The following is a 27,937-nucleotide window of genomic DNA, read 5'->3' as shown; positions in this document are numbered from 1 at the left end:
GTTAGAATTTCATTGTTTTTACGTTGAACCACTTTTGAATTTAGACCTTTTTTATTTTTGTGCCCAGAGAATTCTAGAAATATATACAAAAAACAGCCCTAATTACAATTATAATATATAGTATGAGTGGTATATTATTTTACCAGGTGAATTAATTAATTATTAATAAAATTATTAACATATTTTGAATATATAAATAAATTTATATTTATATATGTTATTATATTATTGAATATATATTTAAAATAAATAAATAAATAAATAAATATATATATATATATATATATATATATATATATATATATATATATATATATATATATATATATATATATATATATAATATTACCGGTTAAGTATATCCATAGCAACAAATATTATAAAATTGACCAAGAAGTTATGCATGGCATTCGGGACCAATGCTAGGTCAAATTATTTTCTTTCTTTTTTCTTCCACGTGCTTTGGTGGGTTGGAATTTTGAATATCCCACATCTAACAACTTTCAGGGTTAGAAGAAAGAAGGAGAAAAAAAAAAAAATTAGAATACAAATTAATTTCTCATATTAAAAATTTATATTTTTTAATATAAGATTTAAATTAAATATTTTTTAAGATAAATTAATTATATCAAATAAATTAAAATTTAAATATAATAATAATCTTTATAATTATCATATTAAATAAATAAATAATTTATTGATGAGATTTAAATTTATAAGTCAAGCATCTTCTTCACGCTAGTGAAGACGTTTTGTCCGGGGGGGTGACGCCAAAAGCAGGTACAGTTTACACGTCTCATTTCTGGTACATGTCAATTTTATATTAAAATTTCCAACAAACCAATGAGGAGGCAGTCAGTCAATATCATATTGTGACCAATTTACCCATTTATTTTAGAACATTAAAAAAAAAGAGAAATATTTTATGTGTAATTTTTATATTTATTATATATTATTATATAATTAAAAATTAAAAATAAAATAACATATATTATTATTTATATATAAAATTTTATATATATAAATTTGGAAAATGATAATAGACAAAGTAAAGGACCTAAGCTTTAATTTGGTAGGTCCTTCGAATTTTCATTTGAAGATTCCATTTTTGGTCATTTTGATAGTAATTTTTTTACATTAATGAATTTATTGATATTTCTTTTTATTATAATGCAAGGAAAACATTTAGTTTCTTGATCAAGGGCATATATGGAAACTCAAAAATAATAAAAAAAAGGGTTCTGTTTAGAGAGCGTCGTCAGCTTCTGAAAATAGAAATTAAAATCAAAATAATATAAAAACAACATTCACACCGACTTCAAATCCACAACAAAATACACACACTGTAACTGTTCACTTTGTTTCTGCTACATATACCTACACTTACACAACCGGACACTCTTCGAGCTGGAAAGATTCCCTCCTTGTGCTCCTTCTTTACCCCTTCATTTTTCTCGAGAAACAAACACTATACCCATCTTTCATGTTTTCTTCTTTTTATCTTTTTCACTGAATTTTCTTTCTGTCTTTCTGATGCTCATGTTTTGTTATTCTTGGCCTTCTCTGGTGTCAACATTTTAAAGCTTTTTTTTTTTTTTAATAAGAAGGCCCTAATGGGTTGTACGAATTCGAAGCTCGACGATCTGCCTGCCGTGGCGCTCTGTCGGAACCGTTGTGGGTTTCTTGATGAAGCGATACAGCAGCGTTACCTTTTGGCGGAAACACATGTTCATTATGTTCACTCGTTGGAACAGATGGGTCATTCTTTGCGCCATTTTATTAATCAAGGAGGTGTTGGCGGTGGCGGTGGAGATTCGCCGACGCTGAATTTGCCTCCGGCGAAGAAAGGTGGAGATGCCGTTGGGATTAGTGTTAAGGAACCACCATCATTGCCTTCTGCTAAAGTTGGAGGAGCTTATCATTCTCACTCGAATCCTGGTGATGGTCACATTCAGTTTGTTTCGGATCCGGATGATGACGATGAGAAGTCGGGTTCGGGTAATTCTTCGCCTTTAAATGATCATGATCATGACTTTGATCATCATGATGGGTTTAAGCATATAGATTACAGGAATTCTTATTATACGGATCGCGAAATCCTGGGTGGATTTTCACAAGGTGGATTTACACATACGAATTACATGAAAAATCAACCAAAACCTCCAATTGTTTTTGAACAGAAGCCATATAGTTCCGAGACTATTCAGCACCATTACGTTGGTGAATCTTCTTCAGCTTCAACTTCAACTTCATACTATCCTCCTCATGCTTATCCATATTCCAATAGTTTAAGTTCTAGTTATTTCCCACCCAGTTATGGCTATGGTGTTGCTGGTGGTCCTGGTCCTAGTGGTGCTGGTGGTTATTATGGTCTAGCACCACCTGGTTATGGGTCTCCGCAGAGGGCAGAGGCTGTGGCTTCATCGTCAAAACCACCACCGCCTCCTCCTTCCCCACCACAGTTTTCGGCGTGGGATTTTTTGAACCCTTTTGAGAGTTATGATAAGTTCTACCCATCTTACGCTCTAAGTATGGATTCAAAGGAATTGAGAGAAAAAGAGGGAATTCCTGATTTGGAAGAGGAGGATTATTCTCATGAGGTAAAGAAAGTACATGTGGAGGAGAAGTTTGTTGACGGCAGTGGTGGCGGCGGCAGTGGCGGAGGAGGTGGAGGCGGTGTTGGTGGTGCGGAGTCTTCTTTGCATCAGACAAGGCCTAGTGTGGATAATGAAGGTGTGGAGTATGAGGTGCATGTGGTGGACCAGAAGGTTGTGGATGAAGAGAGGAATGAAGAGCATGGCGGCGCAGCTAGAGCTGGTCCACGCGATGTTTTTGATGTAGCAAGAGAACTTGAGGTTCAATTTGTGAGAGCTTCTGAGTCTGGAACTGAAATTGCTGAGCTGCTTGAGGTGGGAAAGCTTCCCTACCAGCGGAAACATGGTATGCAGATCGAAGCTTACGCATTTTATTAGTTATATCTATAAGCTTTTTGTTTGTCAGAGGATAACTGTTGTACTCTCATTTTCTTGCTTGATCTGTTCTAATTTGGCAAAAGATTGACTAATTTAATGACCTAAATATCAAGTTTACAGATCTGTTCGAAGTTAGCGTTTTCTTTCTTTAAGCAAATGGTATTTATAAATTAGACTTGGAGACCCAATTCACCTGCAATTTAACTTTGAATTTTATGGATCTCGGTGAACCAGTTTCCAAGATGTTGCATGTTGTTACACCTTCATTGTCTGTGGTATCCTCACCATCATTTACATCTAGAAGTGCTGACTCATCATCCTCTGCCGACAAAGCTGACCCTGCTTTGCTAGATATTGATAAAGATATGACGAGAAATCTTTCTTCTACTTTGCACAAGCTGTATCTTTGGGAGAAGAAACTCTATCATGAAGTGAAGGTACACTGTAGCCTGTGGTTTTTTTAATAATGTTTTTGTTGGAATAACTTCATTTTTTCCCATTAATCCTTCAAAATCTTCCACCCATTGGGTTTCTACAACCATTCAATTATGCTTTATTGTTTTCATGAAGTACAAGATTCCTCTTACATCTTTTCCTGGGCAATTACAATTCTCTTAATATTTAATATCTAGTGTCTTTAGTCTTATGGGAGCCATTTATGTAAATGTTTTTATCAGCTTTGCAGTGCTTATTCTAATCTAAAAGGGCTAAGATTTATTGTATTTTTGTTGGGAAATTCCATTTTAGGAAAATGCTTTCCCTGAGGTTATATTAGTGCAGCATATGGCATTTGAAGGCCCTCTTGGCCACCTTTATTGTATGCTCTTATAGAAGATTTCTACTTTTCTACCAAATGTTTTCCTCTTTGATATCATTGTTGCAGCATATCTTGTGTTGCAAAGATTTTACTGTGTGAGTTATCTAGACCAGCTTTCGGTGGTTCCTAGAAAGCTTATAAGCTAGGTGACACTGAGGCCTTTTGTGTACCATGTTTCCAAACTTGCTAGTTTTGGTGGCTGTGCTTTCTAACTAGAGGATTCTGTCATAATTTTTTTATTTCACAGAATGAGGAAAAGATGCGAGTAATTCATGACAGGAAGGTCCGTAAGCTGAAGCGCTTGGATGAAAGGGGTGCGGAGGCCCACAAAGTTGATTCAACTCGAACCTTAATTAGGAATTTGTCTATAAAAATAGGAATGGCAATTCAAGTTGTTGACAAGATTTCTATGACAATTAACAAGATTAGGGATGAAGAGCTGTGGCCGCAGCTAAATGAATTAATTCAAGGGTATTTTTATCTGTTTTTAGCTCTTCTCATGGTAATTGGATGTCATCTGTTCATGTTGTGAGTGTAGAATTTAGTTTCAGGTTGATTGACTTCGTTTGTGACGCATGTTTAAAATACCTCTTGATATCTGTGTCCCAAGTCCTTAATGCTGCTTGTATGCTTAATATTGAGAGGATTGAGTGCTTTGGCTTAACAATGTCTACTTATTCATCCAAGATTGTTGGATAATATTAATACAGGGGGAGTCTGTGGTAGTGCTGGTGTGGGAGAGGGATGGTCTTTACAGCTTTTAGAATCATATTGTTACACTACTGTAAACTCCAGGATTTTTTGACAGACACATTATAGCTACAGCAACGGAAGATAGTGGTGTGGTCCTTTTGTTGTTGCAACAGCAATTTCTTCCAGGATAACTACCTTTTAGTTTGGTAAATGTAATTTATGATTTCATAAAATGCCCTCATGTTTCTATTAAATCTCTAGATATATGAGTTGTGGGTCTGGTGCTTTTCTTGCAGCATACCAGTTAGGTGCTGGTGAATTTTTAAAGTAGATAGAATATTGGAACTGGATAGTGTCTAATTCTGAGCTTTTAGACAGAACGGCTGGTCCATGCTTGTTGGTTTTTTCTTTTATCTCAGTTGCTCTATTTCTTTTGTTCTCTATCATTCATGTGTCTGCTTACATATGCTTGTCAATTGTTAAAGTTCATTCATCTAGTTGGGATTGTGAGTGTCTTTTAATCAGATAATTTTCTATTAATACTGGTCACCAACTATAGAAGTTATTATATATCTTCTTTTACTTGCATTTTCAATTTGAATAGATCTTGTCCTGTACTAGTTGATGTTTGTGGGTTCTGTTTCCTTGATGGTGGCTTTTTTGGAATGCATGTCATTTGTGACTCCATTGCTCATGTGCACCCTTTTTAATTGGTTTGATGATGGTTTACATTGAAATTCTTTACTTCAGGTTAACCAGAATGTGGAAAAGTATGCTGGAATGCCATCATAGTCAGTGTCAGTCAATTAGAGATGCCAAAGGTTTAGGTCTCGTTGGATCTGGCAAGAAACTTGGTGATTCACATCTTGATGCAACATCACAGCTTGAACGTGAGGTTCTTAATTGGATTTTTAGATTCTCTAGTTGGATTGGTGCGCAGAAGGGTTATGTCAGGGCCTTGAATTGTTGGCTTATGAAGTGTCTTCTGTATGAACCTGAAGAAACAGCTGATGGAATAGCTCCCTTCTCACCGGGTAGGATGGGTGCACCCCCTATATTTGTAATTTGTAATCAGTGGTCACAAGCTTTGGACAGAATATCTGAGAAGGAAGTGATTGACTCTATGCAAGTTCTTGCTATGATTGTGCTTCAACTTTGGGAACATGATAAGGAAGAACTGCGCCAGAAGATGGAAGCAAATAAGGATTATGAGAGGAAAGTTAGGAGCTTGGATAGAGAGGGACAAAAGATACAGAAGGAGATCCAGGCGTTAGACAAGAAAATTGTTCTGGTTTCTGGGGTTAGTAACAATCAATTGGGACATATTGTATATCAGAGTGACACTAGAACTAGTAGTCTTCAGGGTAGTTTGCAGCGTATTTTTGAGGCCATGGAGAGGTTCACAGGTGAATCTGTGAAAGCTTATGAAGAGCTCTTGAAGCGTACTGAAGAAGAATTACATGCTCGACAGAATGAAAGGGTTTCATAGGACTGTTTGAGATAGAATTATGTCATCTCAAACATTGCTGATTTGGTTATCATCTGCAGCTTGTAGTCCAGCCATGACCTTATATGGTGCTTAGGATCAAAGTCCAGGGTCACTAGTTCTTGTCCTTTATCTCAAATCCAGTTGCTTTGGCCCCTATATTTATTATCCTTTAGTAGGATTTTAAAGACTTATCTTTCGAGAAGACTTGGTTATGTATGATGAAAGTGAATATCAGCTCTCGGCTCAGCTCTGTAACATACTGGTGGCAAAAAATTGGGAAGGATTGAACTGCTAATGTTGTAGAAAATATCTGCCGACCAAGCAGACAGTTCTGATTCATTTGGATTTGATCGATGCAACTTGGCTATGATATGTAGGTGGAAAGGGGATAGACCTGCTGATTTGAAACCAAATGAAGCCACTTCCATTGTAACGAACCAAACTCCATTGCCGATGCCAGACAAAATGAGGGACATTATCAGCTTTGACTACATTATCTCCCGGTATTGTATTGATAACCATTCATGCCCGAAAATAGCATATGGGGTTCTCCACAAGCATGCAACGAAAGGGATGATCAACTGATAAAGGGCAGTTCATTTGCCTGCAAATGAACACGGCTGGAGGTGGATGCACCTCTCGGCCAAATAATCCAAGTGAGGAAATCCTGGTTTTGCATTAAGATGAGTTTGGAATTAGATTATGGAGGTTGTTTCTCAGCAAGTCATGGAAATGCTTAGGATTAGTAAAATTTTTTCTTTCTTTTAAATATTGATTTATATTCTACAGAAGACCTCAGTTACAAAGCAATCTGAAACCACCCCATGTTTGTTATTACAATGTAAACGCTGTTCTAGCAGTTCTGGTTTTATGGATTCCCTTAGCTGTATCAGAACAAAATTCCAGAAGACATTTCATATTATTGATGATGTAACAGCGCACACTTGACCTGCTAAACTTGGACAAAGGGCAGAATTATTTAATGGAGTGAACCACCCTTTGTCGTGTAAAAGAAATTCTGGCAAATGCTGGTAAATGTGATAAACCTACAGATTAAGGAGGGAGAAGAATCTTATGGTAACATCATATTAATAGATTGACAGTAGAAGTCGTCCTGTTTCAGATAATGCGGAAAATCCATTGAAAAATAGTATAAAAATATGTAGTTGTTGCAAAGGTAGGTAGGTAGGTTTATGGTGGCGGCCAATTGATTGTTGGGCATTCAATTCTGAATCACCAAAATTATGGTATTGGGTAGTCTTGATTTATTATTTTTATTTTAGAAACGCACGAATGACTATACAAGTAGAAAACAAATAATTGTGATGGGCAAGAAATGCTGCAAACTGTCAAAAGCATGGCGGTGTGCATCAAACAAGTGGCATATCATAATTTGACATATAAAGAAATGGACTCACTGGTAAAGAATATATGCCTTGAAATAGTAACTTAAATGGATTACAAATATTCTTTTATTACTGAATTATTTATTAATGGATTTAATTCTTAATTAATACTAAACAAAAAAATAAAAATAAAAAGGAAATAAATGCATTATGCTCCTGAAAAAAGCTAAATCTAAATTAGGGTAAAGTAATAATAGATTGATTTCATCTTAAAATCAATTATTTATTAGGTGATGAAAATATGATCCAACACCAAATGCATTATTGACCACTTCTTCTTCTCTAAGTTAATCACTTTTTGCATTACAAAGGAATCTTGCTCAAATTGTTTTCGTTCATATTACAATATAATTAATTATATGAAATAAATAAAATTTTAAATTTAATAATCGATTTTATAATTATTAAATTAGATAAATTAAAAATTTTATTTTATTCTAATATTAATGAAACTATACAACTTTTGTCAGGGCTTGCAGCCGGTGAGGATATTGATAATTCTCAATTTAACAGGTTTTGGGTTTTCTTTTTTTTTTTTTATTTAAATAAATTTCAGAATTATATAATATTAATAATAATTCTATTTTATATTAGACAAACTGTGGAGTCTACCTCGGTGTTTAACTGTAAAAGCTTACAGTTAAACCCTCAACAAACAAAGCCAACAGTGGGAACTGAGGAAACTTGAACCAACAAACAACTGAGAAATAAGAGAAGAAGAACCCATTTCTTTCATCTGCTCATGATTCTTATCCAACTTTCGAAACAAGCTCATGGGTTGCTGTAAATCATCCTTGTTTAAAAGGATTCAGTCACAGAGAGATCATCAAGGTAGTCACCAACCGCCTTATCTTGAACCACCTTCATCGTCATCGTCTCTTCCTGACCCAGCAACCAATGGGGCTTCAAATTTTATTGAATTTTCGTTCTTGGACCTCAAAGCCGCCACCAACAACTTCAGTTCTGATAACATAGTCTCTGAGAGCGGTGAAAAGGCTCCAAATATTGTGTACAAAGGTCGCCTCAACAACCGCCAGTGGATTGCTGTTAAGAAGTTTACTAAGACTGCTTGGCCTGACCCTCAACAGTTTGTGGTACTGTGCTTGTTGTTTTCTAGGCTTTGGATTCTTCTGTAAATAATGTGGCTTTGTTTTTTGCAGGAGGAGGCGAGGGGTGTGGGAAAGTTGAGGCACAAAAGGCTGGCAAATTTGATGGGCTACTGTTGTGAAGGCGATGAGCGGCTGCTTGTTGCTGAGTTCATGCCCAATGATACCCTCGCTAAACATTTGTTTCACTGTATGCTTGATTCTTCTTTAGCTTCGTTTGTTTTGAAATTTCAAATGGATGCTTTTTGTTGCAATATTATCTATGCATGTATTGAAGTAGAAGCAAGGAGTCCTGATTTGTGGCTTAAATGGTCTCTCCACCGATGTTGCTTATCTAGTTCTTCATTTATTGTTCAAACTTCAGTTAGAAGATTCAGGAATTTTGTTTTAGCTCTTAGTCTATGGATTTTGTTACATAATTTATATTCCTTAGCTAATCATTTGTGTTGAACCTCTAAGATGATGGTCTCTTTACTATTAGATTTATAAATCTTCTAATGGGAGCAGGATAGACATATTTATAATATAAAATGGCAACTAAATTGATGTAAAGTTATAACATTTAAGTTGGCTTTGATATTATCGTCAAGTTGGCTTATTCAAGATCAGCTTATTTTTCATTTAAGAAGGAATAAGTATCTACAGGCTTCTTGCAAACTGGTTTTGAATTGATTTTGTTAGTTGTTATAACCTCATTCACATATCCCAAATAAGAGCAGTCTGTCATAGATTATCCTTCTGGAATTTTCCTTGGATTATCATTTGTATTGTATTTTCTCTTTGTGTGGATATTTAATCTTGTGATCTTGTACAATCCTCACAGGGGAAAATCAAACCATTGAGTGGGCAATGCGTCTAAGAGTAGCATACTATATTGCTGAGGCCTTAGACTATTGTAACATTGAAGGCCTTCCGTTATATCATGATTTAAATGCTTATCGGGTTCTCTTCAATGAGGTATCATTTCCTTGAATATTGATGTGACTTATCTTTTATTATTTAACATTCTTTCACTTCTGGGACATTGCAGAATGGTGATCCATGCCTTTCATGTTTTGGCTTGACGAAGAATAGTAGGGATGGGAAAAGCTATAGCACAAATCTTGCCTACACACCTCCAGAGTATCTGAGGAATGGTAATTATTTTGCCACTGTAAAAATTATCTCATAGTTTGCCCCCTTTTTTTTTTAAGTTTTTCTCATTTAATAATCTAACATTTCAAGTCCAAGAGGGTCAGCGACAGTCCTTAGTTACTCTGGAATTTGATTGAAAGAGTTTCTGACTACCTTGATGTGCATGTGCATCAATTTGTTGTACTAATTTACTTATTAATCTTGTCAACAGAAATCAGGTATTTTAATTAAGTTGAATAAAGAATTATGGTTTCTTTCAATGCCAATAAAATGAGAGAATAATAATAATAAAAAATAGTTTCAAGTTACCATCTAGAACCATCATCGGTGACAACCATGTTTAGTGAAAGGAAGATGATTATCTAAAGATGATTGAATACATGAAGGAATTGTAAAGACTAAAGATGATTGGATACATGAGGGAATTATAAAGATTGATACAGGGATCCACAGTTCTGAATAACAAAAAAGCTATCTGGTTGTTGATCCATAACATATGAGTAATGAGTCATTATAATTGCTGAATCAAGTGTTATTTTTCTTGAACGTATTTGAAATATGCTTTCTTTCATTGACATAATTTGTGTATTGTAAGGAAGGGTCACCCCTGAGAGTGTTATTTACAGCTTTGGCACTGTCCTTCTAGATCTGCTAAGCGGAAAGCATATCCCTCCTAGTCATGTAAGTATACTTTTGGCATGCAGAGTGAGCATATATTTTTGTAAATTTGTTTGTCTGGTTGAAATAAAAAACCTATTGCTTTATGGTTGTTGCAGCTTGTGTTATCAGAATCTGGTATTCTAACTATAATTTATGAACTTTAGATCTGCAATTTTTTAATCTTGCATACATTCATCTTCTGTTCTCAAATATATAAACATTGTAACAACAACCATTAAATTTAGAATTGTTGGATTATTTAAATTTAAGTATGTCTCTTCTGTTTGGCTTCTGGTGCAATTCTTGTACATAATCAGTGTCTGAATATGGATTAGAAACATGCCTCTAATGTGCGCTCTTTCACCAAATATTATTTATAATATATAAACTTATCTCTTTGAGTGTTTTTATTAGAGTTTGATTGTAAACATGTTTGTCAACTTGCTGACCATCATAGTGAATTGACAACCCAGTTTGAATTTTCATATGAATTGCAGACTTGTTCTGTTTTTCCTAAGGTCAAATTTCATCATTATATTTTGTCCATGCTAAGTGTGATGTAAGAGCCTTGTATATCTCTGTCATTTTGGTCAATCATATACAAGATACAAGCACTGAATTTATTTTGCGGCTATCAATGTACACAGGCTCTAGACATGATAAGGGGAAAAAACATCACTCTATTAATGGATTCACATTTAGAGGGAAAGTTTTCTATGGAAGAAGCAAAAGTGGTTGTTGACCTTGCCTCCCAATGTTTGCAATATGAACCTAGGGAGCGACCTAGTACAAAGGACCTTGGTGCTACACTTTCTCCTCTGCAAACCAAAGCTGATGTAAGGAACTGTGCTCTTTTGTAACTATTCAAATTTCCAATCATTAGTGCAGGCCTTGTTGCAATAGTTTACTCCACCGCAAATCATATGTTCACATATTTTAAATATTTTTCAATTTAATACTCATGCAACCTGGTGCAAAAAGGGTTATTATTCACATCGAGGGGTAGACTTGAAGTGGATATGAATTTGCAAACATAACACTTGAGTGTAGGCTAGGATCCATGAATGGACTTTTGTTTAGATGATTATTTCTTTTAATATATGATAATTATTGCAAATATCTTGATATTTTAAAACATCATATGCATAATGGCTATTGAATAACTGAAGCATATAGTAATTAAAAAGTGATATATTCACTGTTCATGTTAGAGCATCACTTCATATTAAGAGCCTGATTATTTTATACTCTGGGTTTTGCAGGTTCCATCCTCTCTCATGCTTCGAAGCACAAAGCATGAAGAAGCCCCACCAACCCTGCAACACCCTCTTTCACCAATGGGTGAGGCTTGTTCACGGATGGACCTCACTGCAATTCATCAGATCTTGGTTACGATCCACTACAGAGATGATGAAGGAACAAATGAGGTAAAATTTGACATGCAAACAAGATGGTCTTGCCTATCTTGGCACTTGAATTTCATTCCAAGAGATTTATGTGAATTTGGACTGGTGCAGTTATCTTTCCAAGAGTGGACACAACAAATGAGAGACATGCTAGAGGCTAGGAAGCATGGGGACCATGCATTTCGTGATAAAGATTTTAAAACTGCCATTGACTTTTACTCTCAGGTACAATCTTTAATTTCTCGTGCACATGTTCTTGGTCCAAGTATGGATCATGAAATGGTTTCCATGTGAACAAGGCTTATTAGAAGTTACTTTCCAGGTGGCATATTGGAAGAAAGTTATATAAATTGGATTTCTATGCTTAGCAACTGTTAATCGTTGATTCACATTTGTCTTGTCTTATTTACTATGCACATTTTCTTGTCCTTTTAAAGTATTTTGTTAGGTTCCAGCCAATAATTCAACCAAACAATCAATACAAATCAGTAACACAATGAGAGATGAATAAGAAAATTGATGTGAATTGATATCTGCTCTGTCTTTTCTATGAACTGCAATCCTAATTACATTTGTAACACTCAAAATAAAATAAAAAATTAATTAGAGAGCAATTACACTCGCCCCTGGCCTAATGCTCGAAAGACTAGGTTCTCTCCCCAAAGGTTTTTACCACAATTTTTCTGCCTGCCTGTGTCTCACCCCCACAAACACTTTTATGCTTATTCCTCTCATAACTACTCACACATTTTGTTGCTAAGTGTGTTGTCTCAAGTGGTCCCTCCTCTTGTTGTGCCACTTATGATATCCAAATTGTGTATCGTATTGTGTATTAAAAACCTACTTTTTCGTATCATGTATCTTATCACATGATACATTTTTTTAAATATAAATAAAATTATAAAAAAGTTCTAATTGTTATGTCATTATCTTGGAAAATATCATAAACACCTTTAGAAAAAATTTTTAATTTTCATATATACCTCTTTCACGCCATTATTTTTTTAAAAAGGTATATTCATTTGTGTCGGTAATATGTATCATATCATATGGTACATATCGTATCATTCAATATATCTACTGTATTGTATTAATTCGATATACTTTAAAATATATATCGTTTTTCATTTGCATCGTAGGATATATATTGTGTATCGTAGGATACTGATACTACAGTGCCACTTGTTTTCCCATTTTTGTCTTCTGCGGGTACAATTATGTAAGTCCTACCATTATCCTGTGCAACGAGAGACACCTTATCCTTAGAGTGGAAGGGGAGAAACTGCGTTGTCACAAACATAACCAAAGCCTCCTTGAGCATCTCATTCTACTCATAGTAAGTAATTGGTTTATCACTCCATGAACTTGAATCTTCCTTAGGCATATGATTACACAGCCTACTAGCCTTGCACATATGAACTTTTTTATCAAACAACATAATCATTGAATTCAAAGCTATTATGTTTCTTCAAAGCATTCTATCATGAATTTTTATCAGAATAAAATGCTAGATAACCAATAAGCATTGCATACATTATAGCACCAAGTGACCACCAGTCACACTCCATTCCATAGCTTTCCTTCCACAACAATTCTGAAGCAATATAATCAAAGTCTTGCCAATTGTAGAATATGCCAGTTTTCTCCTATTTATCTGCCAATGCTGTAATTGTTCAAGGGGGCTTTTCCCACATCTACTACCAAATTCTGGAAAGCAACCACCAACATCAACTGTTACATTCAAATTGTCATCATCTAAAATTTCATTTGCATTAATAGCAGGCAAATATGTGTCGTCAAAAGGCTTGCAAAGACCAAAATTAGAGAGCTTCATTTGACCACTTTTGTCCAACAGCAGGTTGTTAGACTTTATGTCTCTATAAATGTAGTTGTGCTTATGATTAGATCATATGGCCAACAGGTTGTATTTTTTAACCATGTCAAAACCGATGTTGCTAGAAAGAAACTCAAAAGACCCTTTCACCAATAAGCATAAAGGATGATCCTTGGTGAGCTCTAAAACAACAATCTCAAGATTTGCAGGAACCCCAATTGTCTCAACAATTGAATCTCCAATACTCCTTGTAAATGTGGTACTTGGATACATTCCATTCGAGATCCATAATCGAGGAGGATCACCATCATCAACCTTTTCAGTGCCTCAATTGTGCTCGTTTGGATCCTTTAAACCCTCATTTTGGTCCACTGTGATTACTCTAGCTTCACACTTCTTTACACTTTCAAGCTCGTCAAGTCTAAACAACATTTGATCGATAGACAAATCAACGACCACAATTTCCTTTTTATTAGCTAAAACCGCTCTCGAATCATCAAAATTTGACATGTATATCATATTCTTGCCAACCAAAACCGTTAAATGGTTGTCGTCCTGTTCATTCTATCATTCAAAATATTAGCTTGTAACTGCATATGAGTCACTAAAACAGTCGCGTGGCTAGCTTCAACAAGGTCAACATGAAACTTGCTATCTCTAAGCAATTTCTCACACAGTTTCCACTTGATGAACTACAAACACCAGACATGTTCTCTAGGCTCCACTTCACGAACTTGCTATTAATTGTAGGTTATGTCGGGTATCTTGGTTTTGGGCTTCCATTTTCCCGTCTTCTTCAACCCTAAACCACCAAAGGGATTCCTACCGCTGGATCTCAGCGGATTCCTTCGATTTACTCTCAAAGTCTTCCTATTCATCCTTTTGGTCATTAGATTCCATTGTTTTTTTGCCAAACACTCCCATTTCAGTCACAATAGCTTATCTCCTAGTTGTTTCCCTATTGAATACAATTAGGATGTCAACGTTATCCTAATTGTTCTCCTTTACCGATAAGAACAACTCTTGACTTGCGTTTATAGTTGTGTTTCAATTCTTCTTTACATTCATAGCGGAGGCAAATTTCATTCTCCCACCTTTCCTAAATTTCCAGCTATGTCAGTTGCCAGATGAACCTCTATCTTCCATGGTCATCCTTTATGATATCTACTCTTCCTATCCTCAAAATGATGTGCACTGATACCAATTGTTAGGTTTTAGCCAACAATTCATCCAAACAATCAATACAAATTAATAACACAATGAGAGATGAATAAGAAAATCAATGTGTATTGATATTTGCTTGGTCTCACATTGAACCACAATCCTGATTATATTCACAGCACTTAAAGCCAAAAAAAATAAATAAATAAAGAAATTAATTAGAGAGCAATTACACTCTCCTCGGGCCTGGTATTTGAGAGACCAGGTTCTCTCCCCAAAGGTTTTTCCCTTAATTTTTCCACCTGCCTCATTCTCACCTCCACAATCACTTTTATGCTTATTCTTCTCATAACTGCCCACACAATGTGCTGCCCAGTGTGTTTCTTGTCCGAAGTGGTCCCTCCTCTCGGTGTGCCACTTGTGCTCCCATTTTTGTCTCCTACGGGTACAATTTTGTGACACATAATTTTTGCAAACATTTTGTACTATTTCATCATGTTCTGTTTATTCTATTCTTATGAAGTCGTAAAAGTATCAAGTGGCCACTTTTGATTGAAGTGATATTTGATATGATGGCATATATTTTATTAGACATTTGGTTCTCATTAGCTTTCCTTATATGTGAATTTTTGATAACTCAAATAAAATCTGTAAGTGGGCTATCATCAGAACTCCTTTGTGTTGGAATTTACCATTATCATTCCTGTTCCCTTTTTCCTTTGCAGTTTATAGAAGGAACCATGGTCTCCCCAACGGTTTATGCACGGCGTAGTCTGTGCTATCTCTTTTCTGATCAACCAGATACTGCCCTTTTAGATGCAATGCAAGCACAGTGTGTTTATCCAGATTGGCCAACAGCCTTTTACATGCAGTCGGTTGCACTTGCCAAGTTGAACATGCATACAGATGCCACTGACATGTTGAACGAAGGAGCTGCGTTGGAGGAAAAGAAACAGCGGGGAAAGGCACCATAGGAATGGTAACTGTGATAAGTCAATATACCATTACCCACAATGTTGAGGCTATTGCAAAGTTTGTATAAAATTTGAGTTGGAAACCATAACTTTCCTGTCAGCTAAATTGACATGCAGAGATACTTGTAGGGCATGTGACTTTTCTTTTTTCCAGGGATGATTTTAATAGGCTTTTAGATGTGCATATAAACAAACTGAGTTGAGAACAACAAATAATCAAAGATCAATTGATTATCTGCTGTAGGCTTTTAATGCGCATATCCTTGCTGTTGATGGCTCAAAATAACTTGTAGATCAATTGATCTAGTCTGTGGGAGTATATTGCAATCTGTTGATCAACTTGGTTTCTTATACATATTATTATAGCATGTCTTTTCTGTGGCTTGGTGGTTGACCAGATGACTCTTCTCGACATCCAATCCTTTAGATTGCTGATAAATATAAAAATAAAGATGCATTTTAGTGTTATAACATGTTTACATACATGTTGACATTTTCTATTGTTGCCATTGCACTGAAAATTTGTGTCCTTTGAAAAGGCTAATATTTATATGACAAATAGATCAGGAACCCTCTTAAATAATTCATAATGCACTAAATAATTGATAGCAGAGGGGGGATAAGGTACCTCGCTAATCTCATCATTTGTTATATTCGCTTCTTCTAACTTAGACTTGTTTTCATCTGTTTTTTAACCTACTCTTTAATTTGAAACAGTTGACCTTAATGTGTTACTTCTCATTATAATTACAAATCAACTTCATGTCCTGACTTAGATTTTTCATAACTTAGATTTCTTTCCTTTGATATTCTTCTATCAATAAACAAACCGACACTCTAATCATTTCCTTCAATAAAAGCCAAATTATTATAAACCTTTTCTTTTGTCTCTAAATATGACTTAACTTTTCCTAGGAAGATTTTCTGTCTGCTGTAAATCATGGTATCTTTAAAGTTTTTATATGAACAGGCAATATCTTCAATCTTTGCATCAGTTTACTTAAGTTTGATAGAATTCATTGAACTTTTCTTTTAGAATTCAAGCCCATTGTCTGTTCTAAGTCTTTTGATACACATTCAAGTTTGCTTCCCAGCTAAATTCTTCCACTGCTTGAAAGTAGCAAATACTTGCCTGTTCTTCAAAAATTTAGTCCAAATGTTTTTGGACAACTTATCAATAAAGGTGAGCTTGTACCAAGATCTACCACCTTTAGAAGGAACTTGAGTTGGCCCACCCGAAAGGCCTAATTGAATGTAGTCTATAGTTCCTCTTGTCTTGTACATAGCCATGCTGAAGCTCAGTCTCCTGTTTGCTAAACACACGATGCTCACAAAACTCCAACTTCCTCGTTTGATATTCGCACAACAGACCTGTTTTACTTAAAACATCTATCCTGCTTTTGCTCATATGGTCACAAAAGTGGTAATACCAATTGATCCTATAATTGTAGAACCCTGTAGAAAACATGAAGTATCAATATGTCTACTTACATCAACAACAAAGCACCCTTAGAGACACTAAACCCTCCATCTTCACTTCCAAACTCAAAATAACTCTTTTCTAGAGAGCCGAGAGAAATCAAAGCTTTCTTCAAATATGGAATGTGTTTAACACCCTTAAATTTTCTGATTGTCTCATCATGCATTTTGATTTGCACTGTGTTTATTTCAGCCAACTTACATAGATGATCATGCCCTAAAAACACACCTCTATTAAACGGCTCATATGTGATAAAACCAATCCCTGTTTGGTGTCATATTTTGTGAGGTTTCTGTGTCCATAATCCAACATGTTTTAAATTTATGCTCAACATTACTAAATCAAAACAACTCATTAATCTCGTCATTTGCAATATTTGCTTCATCATATTGTCTTTTCTTTTGTCTCTAAATTTGACTAAACTCTTTTCAGGAAGATTTTGTCTCTGCCAAAATCATATTGTCTATGAAACTTTCATAGGAGTAGGCAATGAAACAAAAAAACAAAAAGATTGATCCTTATCTTCAATCCTCGCATCAGTTTTACTTAAATCTGTTATAATGGAAGAAAATTATGCCAGATGTGAATTTAATGAAGCATCTTTTAACATCCGCAGTGTATAGAGACAGTTCTTTAATTATTACCTACTGGTCAGAAATTTTTTCATGTTCTTGTTCTCCAACTTCCTCCAGACTCCGACAGTCATGCGTTTTTGAGAATCTCTTGGAGTACATTATTGCTTAAACATAATTGGGTAAATGAAAAGACTGTCATCCATATTGTCCCATTCACTGTCATCCATATTCTCGGGTTTATTTGCTTATCCTCGAAGCGCCTTCTTGATACCTTCTCTTGACAAGATTACCAACATTTTGACTTGCCAGCTGGAAAAGCTTACTGCAACATCAAACTTCTCAATGGTAGCCTTAGAAGATGATGCTGATGTATAAGTCATTACAACCAAATGCTCTGATACTAGTTTGTTATGAAACTTGGGGAATATATGATAAACCAAACACAAAATAAGTAACACACACGAACACATATTTTATGGAAAACCCAGCACAAGAAAAACCAGGGGAGACTATTTGTGCTCTAAAGTTTAGCTCACTCTACTGCAACACATTGAACTTTGTTGGGGGAGGAAGCAACCAAACTAACATGAGCAAAATCAAACTCTCCCCCTCTTAATTGAAATATTTGACAACAAACGATTATTTAAAATATTATTTTTTTCATACCAAACAATCAAAACAAACATAATAAAAATGAACATTGTAATTTAACATGGAAATATCTTTGATGTGAAGAGTAAAATCAAAGACAACACTTAAATAAACCAATCCACTATATCTATAATAGTACACAGTTTTGAATCTAAAAAGACATCAAACACACATCTCCACCATCCATGATATAGAACAAGATGTTCCAAAAATGCTGTCAAAATTGTTCACGGGAACACGCTCCATTACCCTATGAACATAAGATTTTGAGAGTCAAGTTGTTCACACAAAAAGAGATATTTAAAAACATTGCAAAGTTTGTTGACATGTAGGGGAGTCCTGGGAAACGCTTTTTGAGAATTCATAATTTGAAGTTTTGACAGACTGTTCCTCTGAGATATCATAACATGTTGTAGTCATATTTTCGTGTCAAACTATATTCCTCTCCCATCCATGAATATGAACAATTTTATGCCGAATCATGTTAAATATCATGTCTTTTGTATAATTCATGATTTATTTCACATATTATTAATCTTTAAAATTTGTTATGCTCCCACAAATTCATATCAAAATTCATGAAATTTAAACACGTTTTAGAACATTTAAGCATGATTGTGCTGATGAACATGAACATTTGGTTGAATTAGAGGGATTATCTAATAAACAAGTATTAGCTCCGTGTAAATGATGTGTACCAGACCATTCATGTTAGAAGCCACAGGAAAATTGTGTCTGTTCAGATATTGTAAATGCACATGAGGAAAACTGGCTATCACCTTTATTCATTTTTCTGGTGTCACAACCACTCGTACGCTTCAAATTGTATAATAGCACTGGATGTATTTAAGCCCTCAAGAGTTTCGGAAATATTGTATTTCCAAGAGGGAGGCAAGCCAAATTGTATTGTTTCTTGTGTTGTTGATGAGGAAGCAGGGTCAACTCCGTCCATGCATTAGTTTATGGATCAATGAACAACAATTAAGATACTAACATGATTTTGAAGCAAAAGAAATATGACATTGGGAAGCTGGTAGGAGACATCAGATGAATTTGTGTTATAATGTTTAGATCCAAATCTGAAATCATGTTTCTAATTGAATAGGTGGAAGAGATTCCTCTTGTCTCCCTTATCTTGCAATATATATTGAGCATATGGTCACAGGAGGAAGGAAAATTAAAGGAGAAGTGGGCACTTCTCAACATACTTGCTCTAACAGTTTTCCATCTAGAGCTCACCCAATTACTTCAGAAGTTGATCTGCATTTGAGCAGATTAAATGCTTCTGAATTTACCTGCACATCATCATCATCAATCAGCATTGAGATCAATGGCCTTCAAGAGTTGCATGATTGTGTTGATAAGTTGCTTCAGTTATCCCTGTCCCACCAACAAAAGCAATCCTTTGAAGAGTTGTTGAATGGATCTCTTGGACTCTTGGATATCTGCAGCATTGCTAAAGATGCATTAATGCAAACAAAAGAATCTGTTCAAGGAATTCAATCCATTTTCCGCAGAAGAAGGGGTGATAATATTGAACTTACAGCTGAGGTGAACAAATACTTGATCTCCAGGAAAGCAGTGAAAAAGACAATCCAAAAGTCCTTGAAAACTTTGAAATGCCTTAAACAACAGAACTCCTCTCCAATCTGTGGGGGATACGAGACTTAGGCCAAGATTAGCATGTTACGAGAGACTGAAGCAGTCACTTTCAAGGTGATTGAATCCTTGCTGTCCCTAATCTCGGGGCCAAGGGCTTCTTCAAAGCTAAGCATAGTTTCCAAGCTAATGCATCCGAAAAGGGTAGTATGCGAAGAAACAGAAATAAATGTGTTCGAAAAGGTGGATGCTGAATTGTTTAGCATTATTTCTCACAAGACAAACATATCAGATAACATCCAAAATCAGCTTAAAGAGTTGGAGTCAAACGTTTAAAATCTTGAAGAAGGACTCAAATCTTTGAATAAACGTTTGATCAAAACTAAAATCTGTTTTCTCAACATCCTCAACAATTAGTTCACAATATTTTGATACTCTATAATTGTACATAAAAAAAATACACTTGCATATTATCACCCTCTCCAATCAGGGAGGTACATGAGACAAACGCCACAATTAGCACGTTAAGAGAGGTTGAAGCAGTCACTTTCAAGGTGACTGAATCATTGTTGTGCCTTATCTCAGGGTCAAGGGCTTCTTCAAAGCTTAGCATAGTTTCCAAGCTAATGCACAGGAAACGGGTAGCATGGGAAGAAACAAACATAAATGAGTTTGAAACCGTGGATGTTGAATTGTATGGTGTGGCTTCTCACAAGACAAACAAATCTGATAACATCCAAAACCAACTTAAATAGTTGGAGTTGAACGTTCAAGGTCTAGAGAAAGAACTTGAGTCATTGGCTAGATGTTTGATCAAATCTAGAGTTTCTCTTCTCAACATTCTCAGCAATTAGATTACAAAATTTTTGCACTCTATATTTTTACATCAGTGAAATACACCTGCATATTCCTGTTGATACCAAATTAATGAAACACAATTTTTCTTTGACATTCTATCTTCTGCTTCTTTAGGTTTTTTTTGCCCCTAAATCATTTACTTTCACAGCAAAAAGTTTTGGGTGGAGTTCTTTTTGCTTGGAGATAAAACTTGCCAGAATCTAAACCCTGCAACAAACAAGGGTAAATTGGGTGAACAAGTTTAATTTAAGGCAATTTATATGCAATTATTAACTAGTCATATGAGGTGTCAAGATTCCTATTGTTCCTAGATAGATGACTGGCTTTATGGATTCGATTGGTGGATTTAATTGTCACACGTTCAAGTATTAAAACAACTGCTGTTCATTCATCTGCTAAGGTGTATAATGTAACATGTAATCTTTCTGCCTTTCTGGCATCTGGAAAACATATAAAGGCGACATCACGAACCTTATTCCCGCTTGAACAACAATTTAATCAGTATAGGACCTGGAATTTATGATTAAATTATAAATCAGAACGTTGGCTTATATAATTATGTTACTTGAGTTATTTCAGAGCCTTATGAAGTGGATCACTGTCTCTCCAATGTCATTAGTCTTATCATATGGAAGCATCCAGGGCATTCAATCTACAAAAATGCAATTTAGTAAGACGTGCTATTATACTAATTATAATGATTACAATTGGCCCTTGCCTCTCTTTGGTTTCAACACCACTCGTGTATAGCAAATTCTATATAAGCTCTCATCAAGTTCAGAAATTTGCTATTTCCATTTAGGAAAAAAGCCAAACTGGGTTTTTTTCTTGTCTTGCTGGTGATCGAGGAGATATGGTCAACTCCATCCATGCATTGAATTGTTTGAGAATTTGAAAGTTGAAAAAGAAATTTTAGAGTAAAGAAGGAACCGAAATAGGACTCTGGAAGTGTTTTAATAGACAATCTGGGTTTGAGCATAAGGTAATCTTAATTGTTTAAATTAAACAAGTAACACATGTTATTGATTTAATGAGATACAAATTGTGCTCAAAAAGAAATTATGGTGATTTGAACTCCCATAACATGCATATGATACCCTCATGCAAAATATTAAATTCAAAGTGAAAATATAATTTTCACAATGTATCATGAAATAAAGATTCTAATTGTGTACAAGTCGTCTATCTATGTTAAAAATGAAGAGTTTTTGAAGTCTTATTCGTACTTTAGAAATTAGGGTATAGTTGTTATGCAGTTAAACTTTACCTTAATCAAATATACGGAACAACATTAAATTAGAATCTTAATCAAATATACGGAAATAACATTAAATTAGAATCAACCAACTATATGATTACTACATGTGTCACTTACATGTAAATTACCTTGAAGTGAGAGTAATTGTGAGAAGAGTAGGACTTGATAGATTCAAACATTCTCATGATCTTCTCAACATGCTATTTTAATCTCTTACCATTACAAGATTACATTCTAATCTTATCCTTTATCATCACATGAATGCATTATTATCTTATATTTTAGTGAGATAATATAATCATTTTTATCGTTTAGATGTCTAAATTTAATATACTAGGATCTCGTTATAACTAGTCATGTAACTACATAATTTTTTTTTTGACCCAATAAATTGAGGATTGTACATAGATAAAAGGGTATAATATTATGTTTTCATATTATCATTTTATCAAATTCTCATCAAATATCAATAACATAATTGTAAGTATAAATTTCCTGATAGTTTTTGCATAATGATTTTTTCTGTAATCACCGACCGTGAGACTTGTTCAATAAAGATAAGGATAAGATAAGAACAAAAGCTTGGTTATTTTGCCGAACTAAAGCAATCAATTCATATCAAAGTGAATGAGTGGGCAAAAGACTTTTCCCATTGAATGAAGTGGTGAAGGTTGATTTGCTCTTTACATTAATTTCTAAAGTATCTAATAGCATTCTAGCCAAGATACGTGGTAGACCAACACTTACGATGCATCAAGCAAATCAAGTCCATGTTCATGCCACCAGATTTTAATCATTTGATTTCGAAATTCTTCTAAGAAGGACACATACCATGGATATTCTTCAAGGATATCCTTGTATAAATCATTACTACGTAATTTTCTTCAAATTAATTTTAAAATAAATAGAGATTTCATATAAGAATTTATACCCATCAGAGCTCATATTAGGAAAGCTTAAATCTAATTTCTTACATGGGCATTTATGTAGAAGGGTATAAAAGATTAAATAGCCGCCAATACCCAGATGCTCTTCTTTTCATACTTTCAGTCAAAGAAGTAACTGTTTTTGGGTAGGTTAAATGAGACATGGACCTCATAAATACATTTTTATATATCTATAAAAAGTATATCCACACACTTACAAATCAACAGTATCACTTTACCTCTGTCTTGAAAATGAATCTATGGTTGTCAATTTTCTCTCTCTTGCTCTCTCTTCTACTAGGAGGTTCATCAGCTGAGCAATGTGGAAAGCAAGCTGGGGGGGCGCTCTGCCCTGGAGGCCAATGTTGTAGCCAATTTGGTTGGTGTGGCACTACACCTGAATATTGCACCACAGGCTGCCAAAGCCAGTGTGGCGGTGGCGGTGGCGGTGGCGGCGGTGGTATTGACAGTGTCATTTCTAGATCCACCTTTGACCAAATGCTTAAACACAGGAATGACTGCCCCTCCAAGAGCTTCTACAGTTACGATGCTTTTATAGAAGCAGCAAAGGCCGTCCCTGCCTTTGGCACTACTGGTGATGCTGCCACACGCAAAAGAGAAGTTGCTGCCTTCTTAGCCCAAACTTCCCATGAAACTACTGGTAACTGTTTATTTAGCACAAACTTCAATAATAGTTTATCTTCACTCTTTTAACATTGTAAATTGTTTAGCTAATTGACTGCAAATGAACATATAGGGGGGTGGCCAAGTGCACCAGACGGCCCCTATGCTTGGGGATACTGCTTTCTCAGAGAACAGGAACCCAAATCATCTTACTGTGATCCAAAATATCCATGCCCTAAGCAATACTTTGGCAGAGGTCCTATACAGCTCTCTTGGTAAGCTTATATTTCATTAGTTTCTTGTCTAGAAACAAAGGCTTAGGTGGGGTATATGTTAGGTAGCAACTGTTTGCTTGTCGTAACATCTCTTGTTCAACAGCCTGATCCACTGTCAAAGAACATATTTTGACAGTTAAAAGAGTTACAAACTATTTATCTAATCATATTTTAGCATCTTCAAGTGATGTAAAATATATATGCCCAACATTTACTTTATGTTTTGTCAATATAAGATTTGTCTAAGAATGTCATAGTTGTTCAGGATGAAATCAACACCATTAACATGCTAACACAATGCCTATGTATAATCTAAGACTTTCTGGCTAAAAATTGTCGATATTTACTTGAACATTAATGTGATCCAGGAACTACAACTATCAGAGGTGTGGAAATGCGATAGGAGTGGACTTGATAAACAATCCGGACCTTCTAGCAACAAATGCAGTGATTTCATTCAAGTCAGCCTTGTGGTTCTGGATGACCCCGCAGGCACCCAAGCCATCATGCCACAATGTCATCACCGGAAACTGGCAACCCACTAGTGCTGATCGGTCAGCAGGCCGGGTTCCAGGATTCGGTGTGATCACAAATATAATAAATGGAGGGATTGAATGTGGGCATGGTGCCGATTCAAAGGTTCAGGATCGCATTGGGTTCTATAAGAGATACTGTGACATGCTTGGCATTGGCTATGGTGATAATCTTGACTGCTATGGCCAGAAGCCTTATAGCCCTGGAATATTAGTGGAAACCATGTAACTTAATTAACCTTGTATCCAAAATATTGTGTCATATTGCAATAAATCCAATCATATCCAGCTTCTGGTTGGGTATATAATAATTGAAGTGATGCAAGGGTTTTTACTGTTTAAATTATAACTGAGAAATCTTAATGTGAAAGCTTTTATTGTTTTTGAATATGGGAAGTCTGACTTTTTATATGATGAGTGTTATAAAAGAAATTATTTAGCAGTGCATTTGACTTGGGCTCGGTGTATCTTTGCGCCTACTCAAGTTAAGACTTGGACAACTAGATATGTAGTTCTATTTTTCTTTGGGCCAAAAGAAGGACTTTGTCCTGCTTTTGGGCCCTTATATGTGGGCTTAGCTGGTCTAACTTTCATTATATACACTGCGCAGGAGAATGCAAAACAGTGCTTGGGCTTTTAGAAACACAAAACAAACGCTGTGAGTTTGGTTTGTCATATAAATGAAAACGGTAATTTAGAATTAGCCAATTAAAAGGATTTATACAAAATTGACAAACTCTTTAATGTTATACGAATATGATCAAAATCCAAATATAATTTCTAAAATACCCTCACCTCCTTTTATATAAACCATATGGTTTATACAAATCAACATCACAACCAAACCTTACAAAGTTTAAAAATTCTTATTTTCACACTCGCACTCAAATTCGAACTTTAAAATTTGAAATCAAGGAAGGAAGTTTGTTACATTCAAGTATTTATACAAACATTAATTCTAAATTTCATTTATTTGATGATTGTAGTTTTTTTTCTTTTTGTCTTAAATTGATTCGATAAGTTTGATGATCATTTTGAATTCAAGAATTATAAAAGGGCTAAAATGTCATAAAATTGTTAAACTCAAAGGAAATGAATTGAAGAATAACAAGACTTGGGGAGGATGGCCCCTTGGGTTTTTTTTTTTTTTTTGGTCTTCTTCATGGTTGTGGAAAATTAGTCGTATTGATTTGACCAATAGGAGTGATCAAAGTGTAGTTGCTATACAAGGTGGGATCTTTCTGGAACTTCTTAACATTAAGTCTTTTGTGAATATCTCATTGTTGTTCTCCAAAAACTTTTCTTTTTGAATTGGCTCGCTCTGTTGTTGACAAACTAGGAGTTATTGAATAAAAGTTGGCAAGTGTTGTCGTTAGATGGATGGGGGGATGTCTCCTCCTTTGATGCTTATCTTACTAGTTTTTGCTATCAAGGCGTCTAGAGACATAACAAAGCTTCCTAACATGATTTGAGTTGAGATGCATTAACCACCTTCTCTTAAGAGGCTCAATGGGTATTTAAGTGGTCATGTACGTTTGGTTTATAGGTTTGATGACTTGTTTCATTAGGAAAGTTTAGGTTAGTTCAAGCACCAATGTCTTGGCATACCAAGCGAATGTTATCTTATAGATAAAAGGCTAGCTCCTAACATTTGTATGCATTATCCACTAAATGTCATTCTGAACCATGTAGTTGGCTTCAATCATCTTACCTATTGTAACCAGACAATAAGCAAGCTCTAGACATAGAGTGACAGATCGAACTACATACAAAGAAAGTCTATTCCACATCTTGAGGAGGAACAAGCATTGAGGCATAGTTGGTTTGATTTTTTAAAAAGATTTGATGAACATTCAAGTGGTTGTACATTGGTGACCTTGGGCTTAGGTAGGCTTGGCTGCTTATCCTGTCATCAACCATGGTTGAATCATTACTAGGTTTGTAATCCTTACAAATTACAAGCATTTGCCTAAAGTGTTTCCTTGATGGAGCTTGACAAATAATCTAGTACTCTAGAATGCTTTTCATTGATGAATGACAGGGGATCTCAATTGGGAGCTTTGACAGTTAGTTAGTCATTCTCATTGAGGTTGAAGGCAAGCAGTAGGAGTCTTCCTATGTGGTATGGATGTGGATGTATCTACAACTATTTCCCTTTTGGAATTGGGCTTTTTTATTGTAGTGTATAGCAAATTAACAAGATCGCATGTTGGTTGAATAACATCGAGGATATTAGTTTGAGTTCTAGGAGTAGTACTTCACTTGAGTAATGTGTGCTAGCCTTGAAGATAAACTAGCCTTAAGAGAAAGGCTCTGAACCGGTCTCTAAACTACTTGAAGATTAGTTGTTTAATGCTTTTGGTGTCATTTTTTGTGAGCCATTATTAAAATTATGAGATAAATGAGATATTTTTATGTGTTCCTTCTTGCACCAAATCGTTAATGCAATTTCTTATCAACACTTGACGTATATAATGTTGATAATCTTTGTACAAGATAGACTACAATAATTATTGTAGTGTATAATTTTGACTATTGGCTTTTGTAAGGTCGCTTATGTGATTTTTTTCTCTTTTCAAGTCTTATCGGCTATTGGACTCCCTTGGATGCTAAGGTTTCTGATATGATCCATGATAGTTTTTGGGTCTTTCCTTTGAGCGGTTTTGAGCTTCAATAGATTTAGGATTCCATATGTATTTATCTACGTCCTAGAGTGTTTGATCACCTTGTCTAGAAAGGCCACTATTATGGTAGGTTTATAATAGACTTGGTGTGGGATATGCTACAGGCTTGGAGAGATGTTACTTCTGTGCACTATTTGCTATGGTTCTCAGGTCTCGTTCCACGATGCTCCTTTATTCTTTGGCTTGCCACTATAGATCGTCTCCATACCATGGATCACCTTTGGCATTATGGGATTTTGGGTTCTACAGTTTGTGCTTTGTGTGAATCAGCTGCGGAGACTTATGACTATCTTTTCTTCAACTGTGATTTCTCTGCTATTGTATGGGGGGAAATAAAAGCTAAGACCCTTTAGGCATGACCAACTATCTTTTAGTCCTTCGTTGTACACTGGGCATCTTTGCACCTTAGGTAGAGAAAGGACTTTGGGCATCTTCTTTCCAAGTTATCCTTGTCTGCCACTGTTTACTTTTTATGGTATGAGAGGAATAATTGAGAGTTTTATCAGGCTCGTAGGCACTATAGGGAGGTTATTTCATATATCTGTGAGGTTGTTCGTGCCAGGATCACTTCCATAGGGCACAAATACGATGTCTCACTATAGTATCAGGCTATTTGACACTTATTTAGTTAATTTTCTTTGTTTCGATCATTCTTGCTCTTGTTGTCATTTTTTGGCTTTCTGTATTTTAGTTTTTTGGGAGCCTGTGTGCTCTTTGTGCTTTGTTTTGAGACTTCTATGACTTTGCTTGGGATATGTCTTTCGTATTTTGTACTATATTTATTTTTTCTATAAATTATTCATTACTATCCATTGATCATTG

At 35.2% G+C, this 27,937-nt stretch overlaps 4 protein-coding genes across 4 annotated transcripts; all 4 read left to right on the top strand.

Moving 5' to 3' along the window:
- The first annotated feature begins 1,331 nt into the window (after positions 1-1,331).
- On the top strand, positions 1,332-6,893 carry LOC123213714 (protein ALTERED PHOSPHATE STARVATION RESPONSE 1-like). The gene is made up of 4 exons (XM_044633197.1): positions 1,332-2,940; positions 3,207-3,409; positions 4,037-4,260; positions 5,233-6,893. Exons 1-4 carry the CDS (start codon positions 1,614-1,616, stop codon positions 5,969-5,971), a joined length of 2,493 nt encoding a protein of 830 aa, XP_044489132.1. The 5' UTR covers positions 1,332-1,613; the 3' UTR covers positions 5,972-6,893.
- A 1,090-nt stretch (positions 6,894-7,983) lies between these two features.
- Positions 7,984-16,049, top strand: LOC123214690 (serine/threonine-protein kinase BSK1-like). Its single transcript, XM_044634631.1, has 9 exons — positions 7,984-8,471; positions 8,538-8,673; positions 9,307-9,440; positions 9,514-9,619; positions 10,213-10,298; positions 10,925-11,113; positions 11,540-11,704; positions 11,795-11,908; positions 15,404-16,049. The coding sequence occupies exons 1-9, from the start codon at positions 8,151-8,153 to the stop codon at positions 15,650-15,652; spliced, it is 1,500 nt and encodes a 499-aa protein (XP_044490566.1). The 5' UTR covers positions 7,984-8,150; the 3' UTR covers positions 15,653-16,049.
- Positions 16,050-19,513: 3,464 nt separating this feature from the next.
- On the top strand, positions 19,514-20,029 carry LOC123214311. The gene has a single exon (XM_044634069.1). It carries the CDS (start codon positions 19,514-19,516, stop codon positions 20,027-20,029), a length of 516 nt encoding a protein of 171 aa, XP_044490004.1.
- A 3,168-nt stretch (positions 20,030-23,197) lies between these two features.
- LOC123213263 (probable inactive chitinase-like protein LaCIC) lies at positions 23,198-24,821 on the top strand. Its single transcript, XM_044632659.1, has 3 exons — positions 23,198-23,660; positions 23,757-23,898; positions 24,267-24,821. Exons 1-3 carry the CDS (start codon positions 23,252-23,254, stop codon positions 24,658-24,660), a joined length of 945 nt encoding a protein of 314 aa, XP_044488594.1. The 5' UTR covers positions 23,198-23,251; the 3' UTR covers positions 24,661-24,821.
- Positions 24,822-27,937: the final 3,116 nt, after the last annotated feature.

The sequence above is a fragment of the Mangifera indica genome, chromosome 4 (genome assembly GCF_011075055.1).
Source record: "Mangifera indica cultivar Alphonso chromosome 4, CATAS_Mindica_2.1, whole genome shotgun sequence".
Classification (NCBI taxonomy): Eukaryota; Viridiplantae; Streptophyta; class Magnoliopsida; order Sapindales; family Anacardiaceae; genus Mangifera; species Mangifera indica.
Note: the sequence above shows the minus strand (reverse complement) of the source record. Positions and strands in the feature narration are given on the sequence as shown.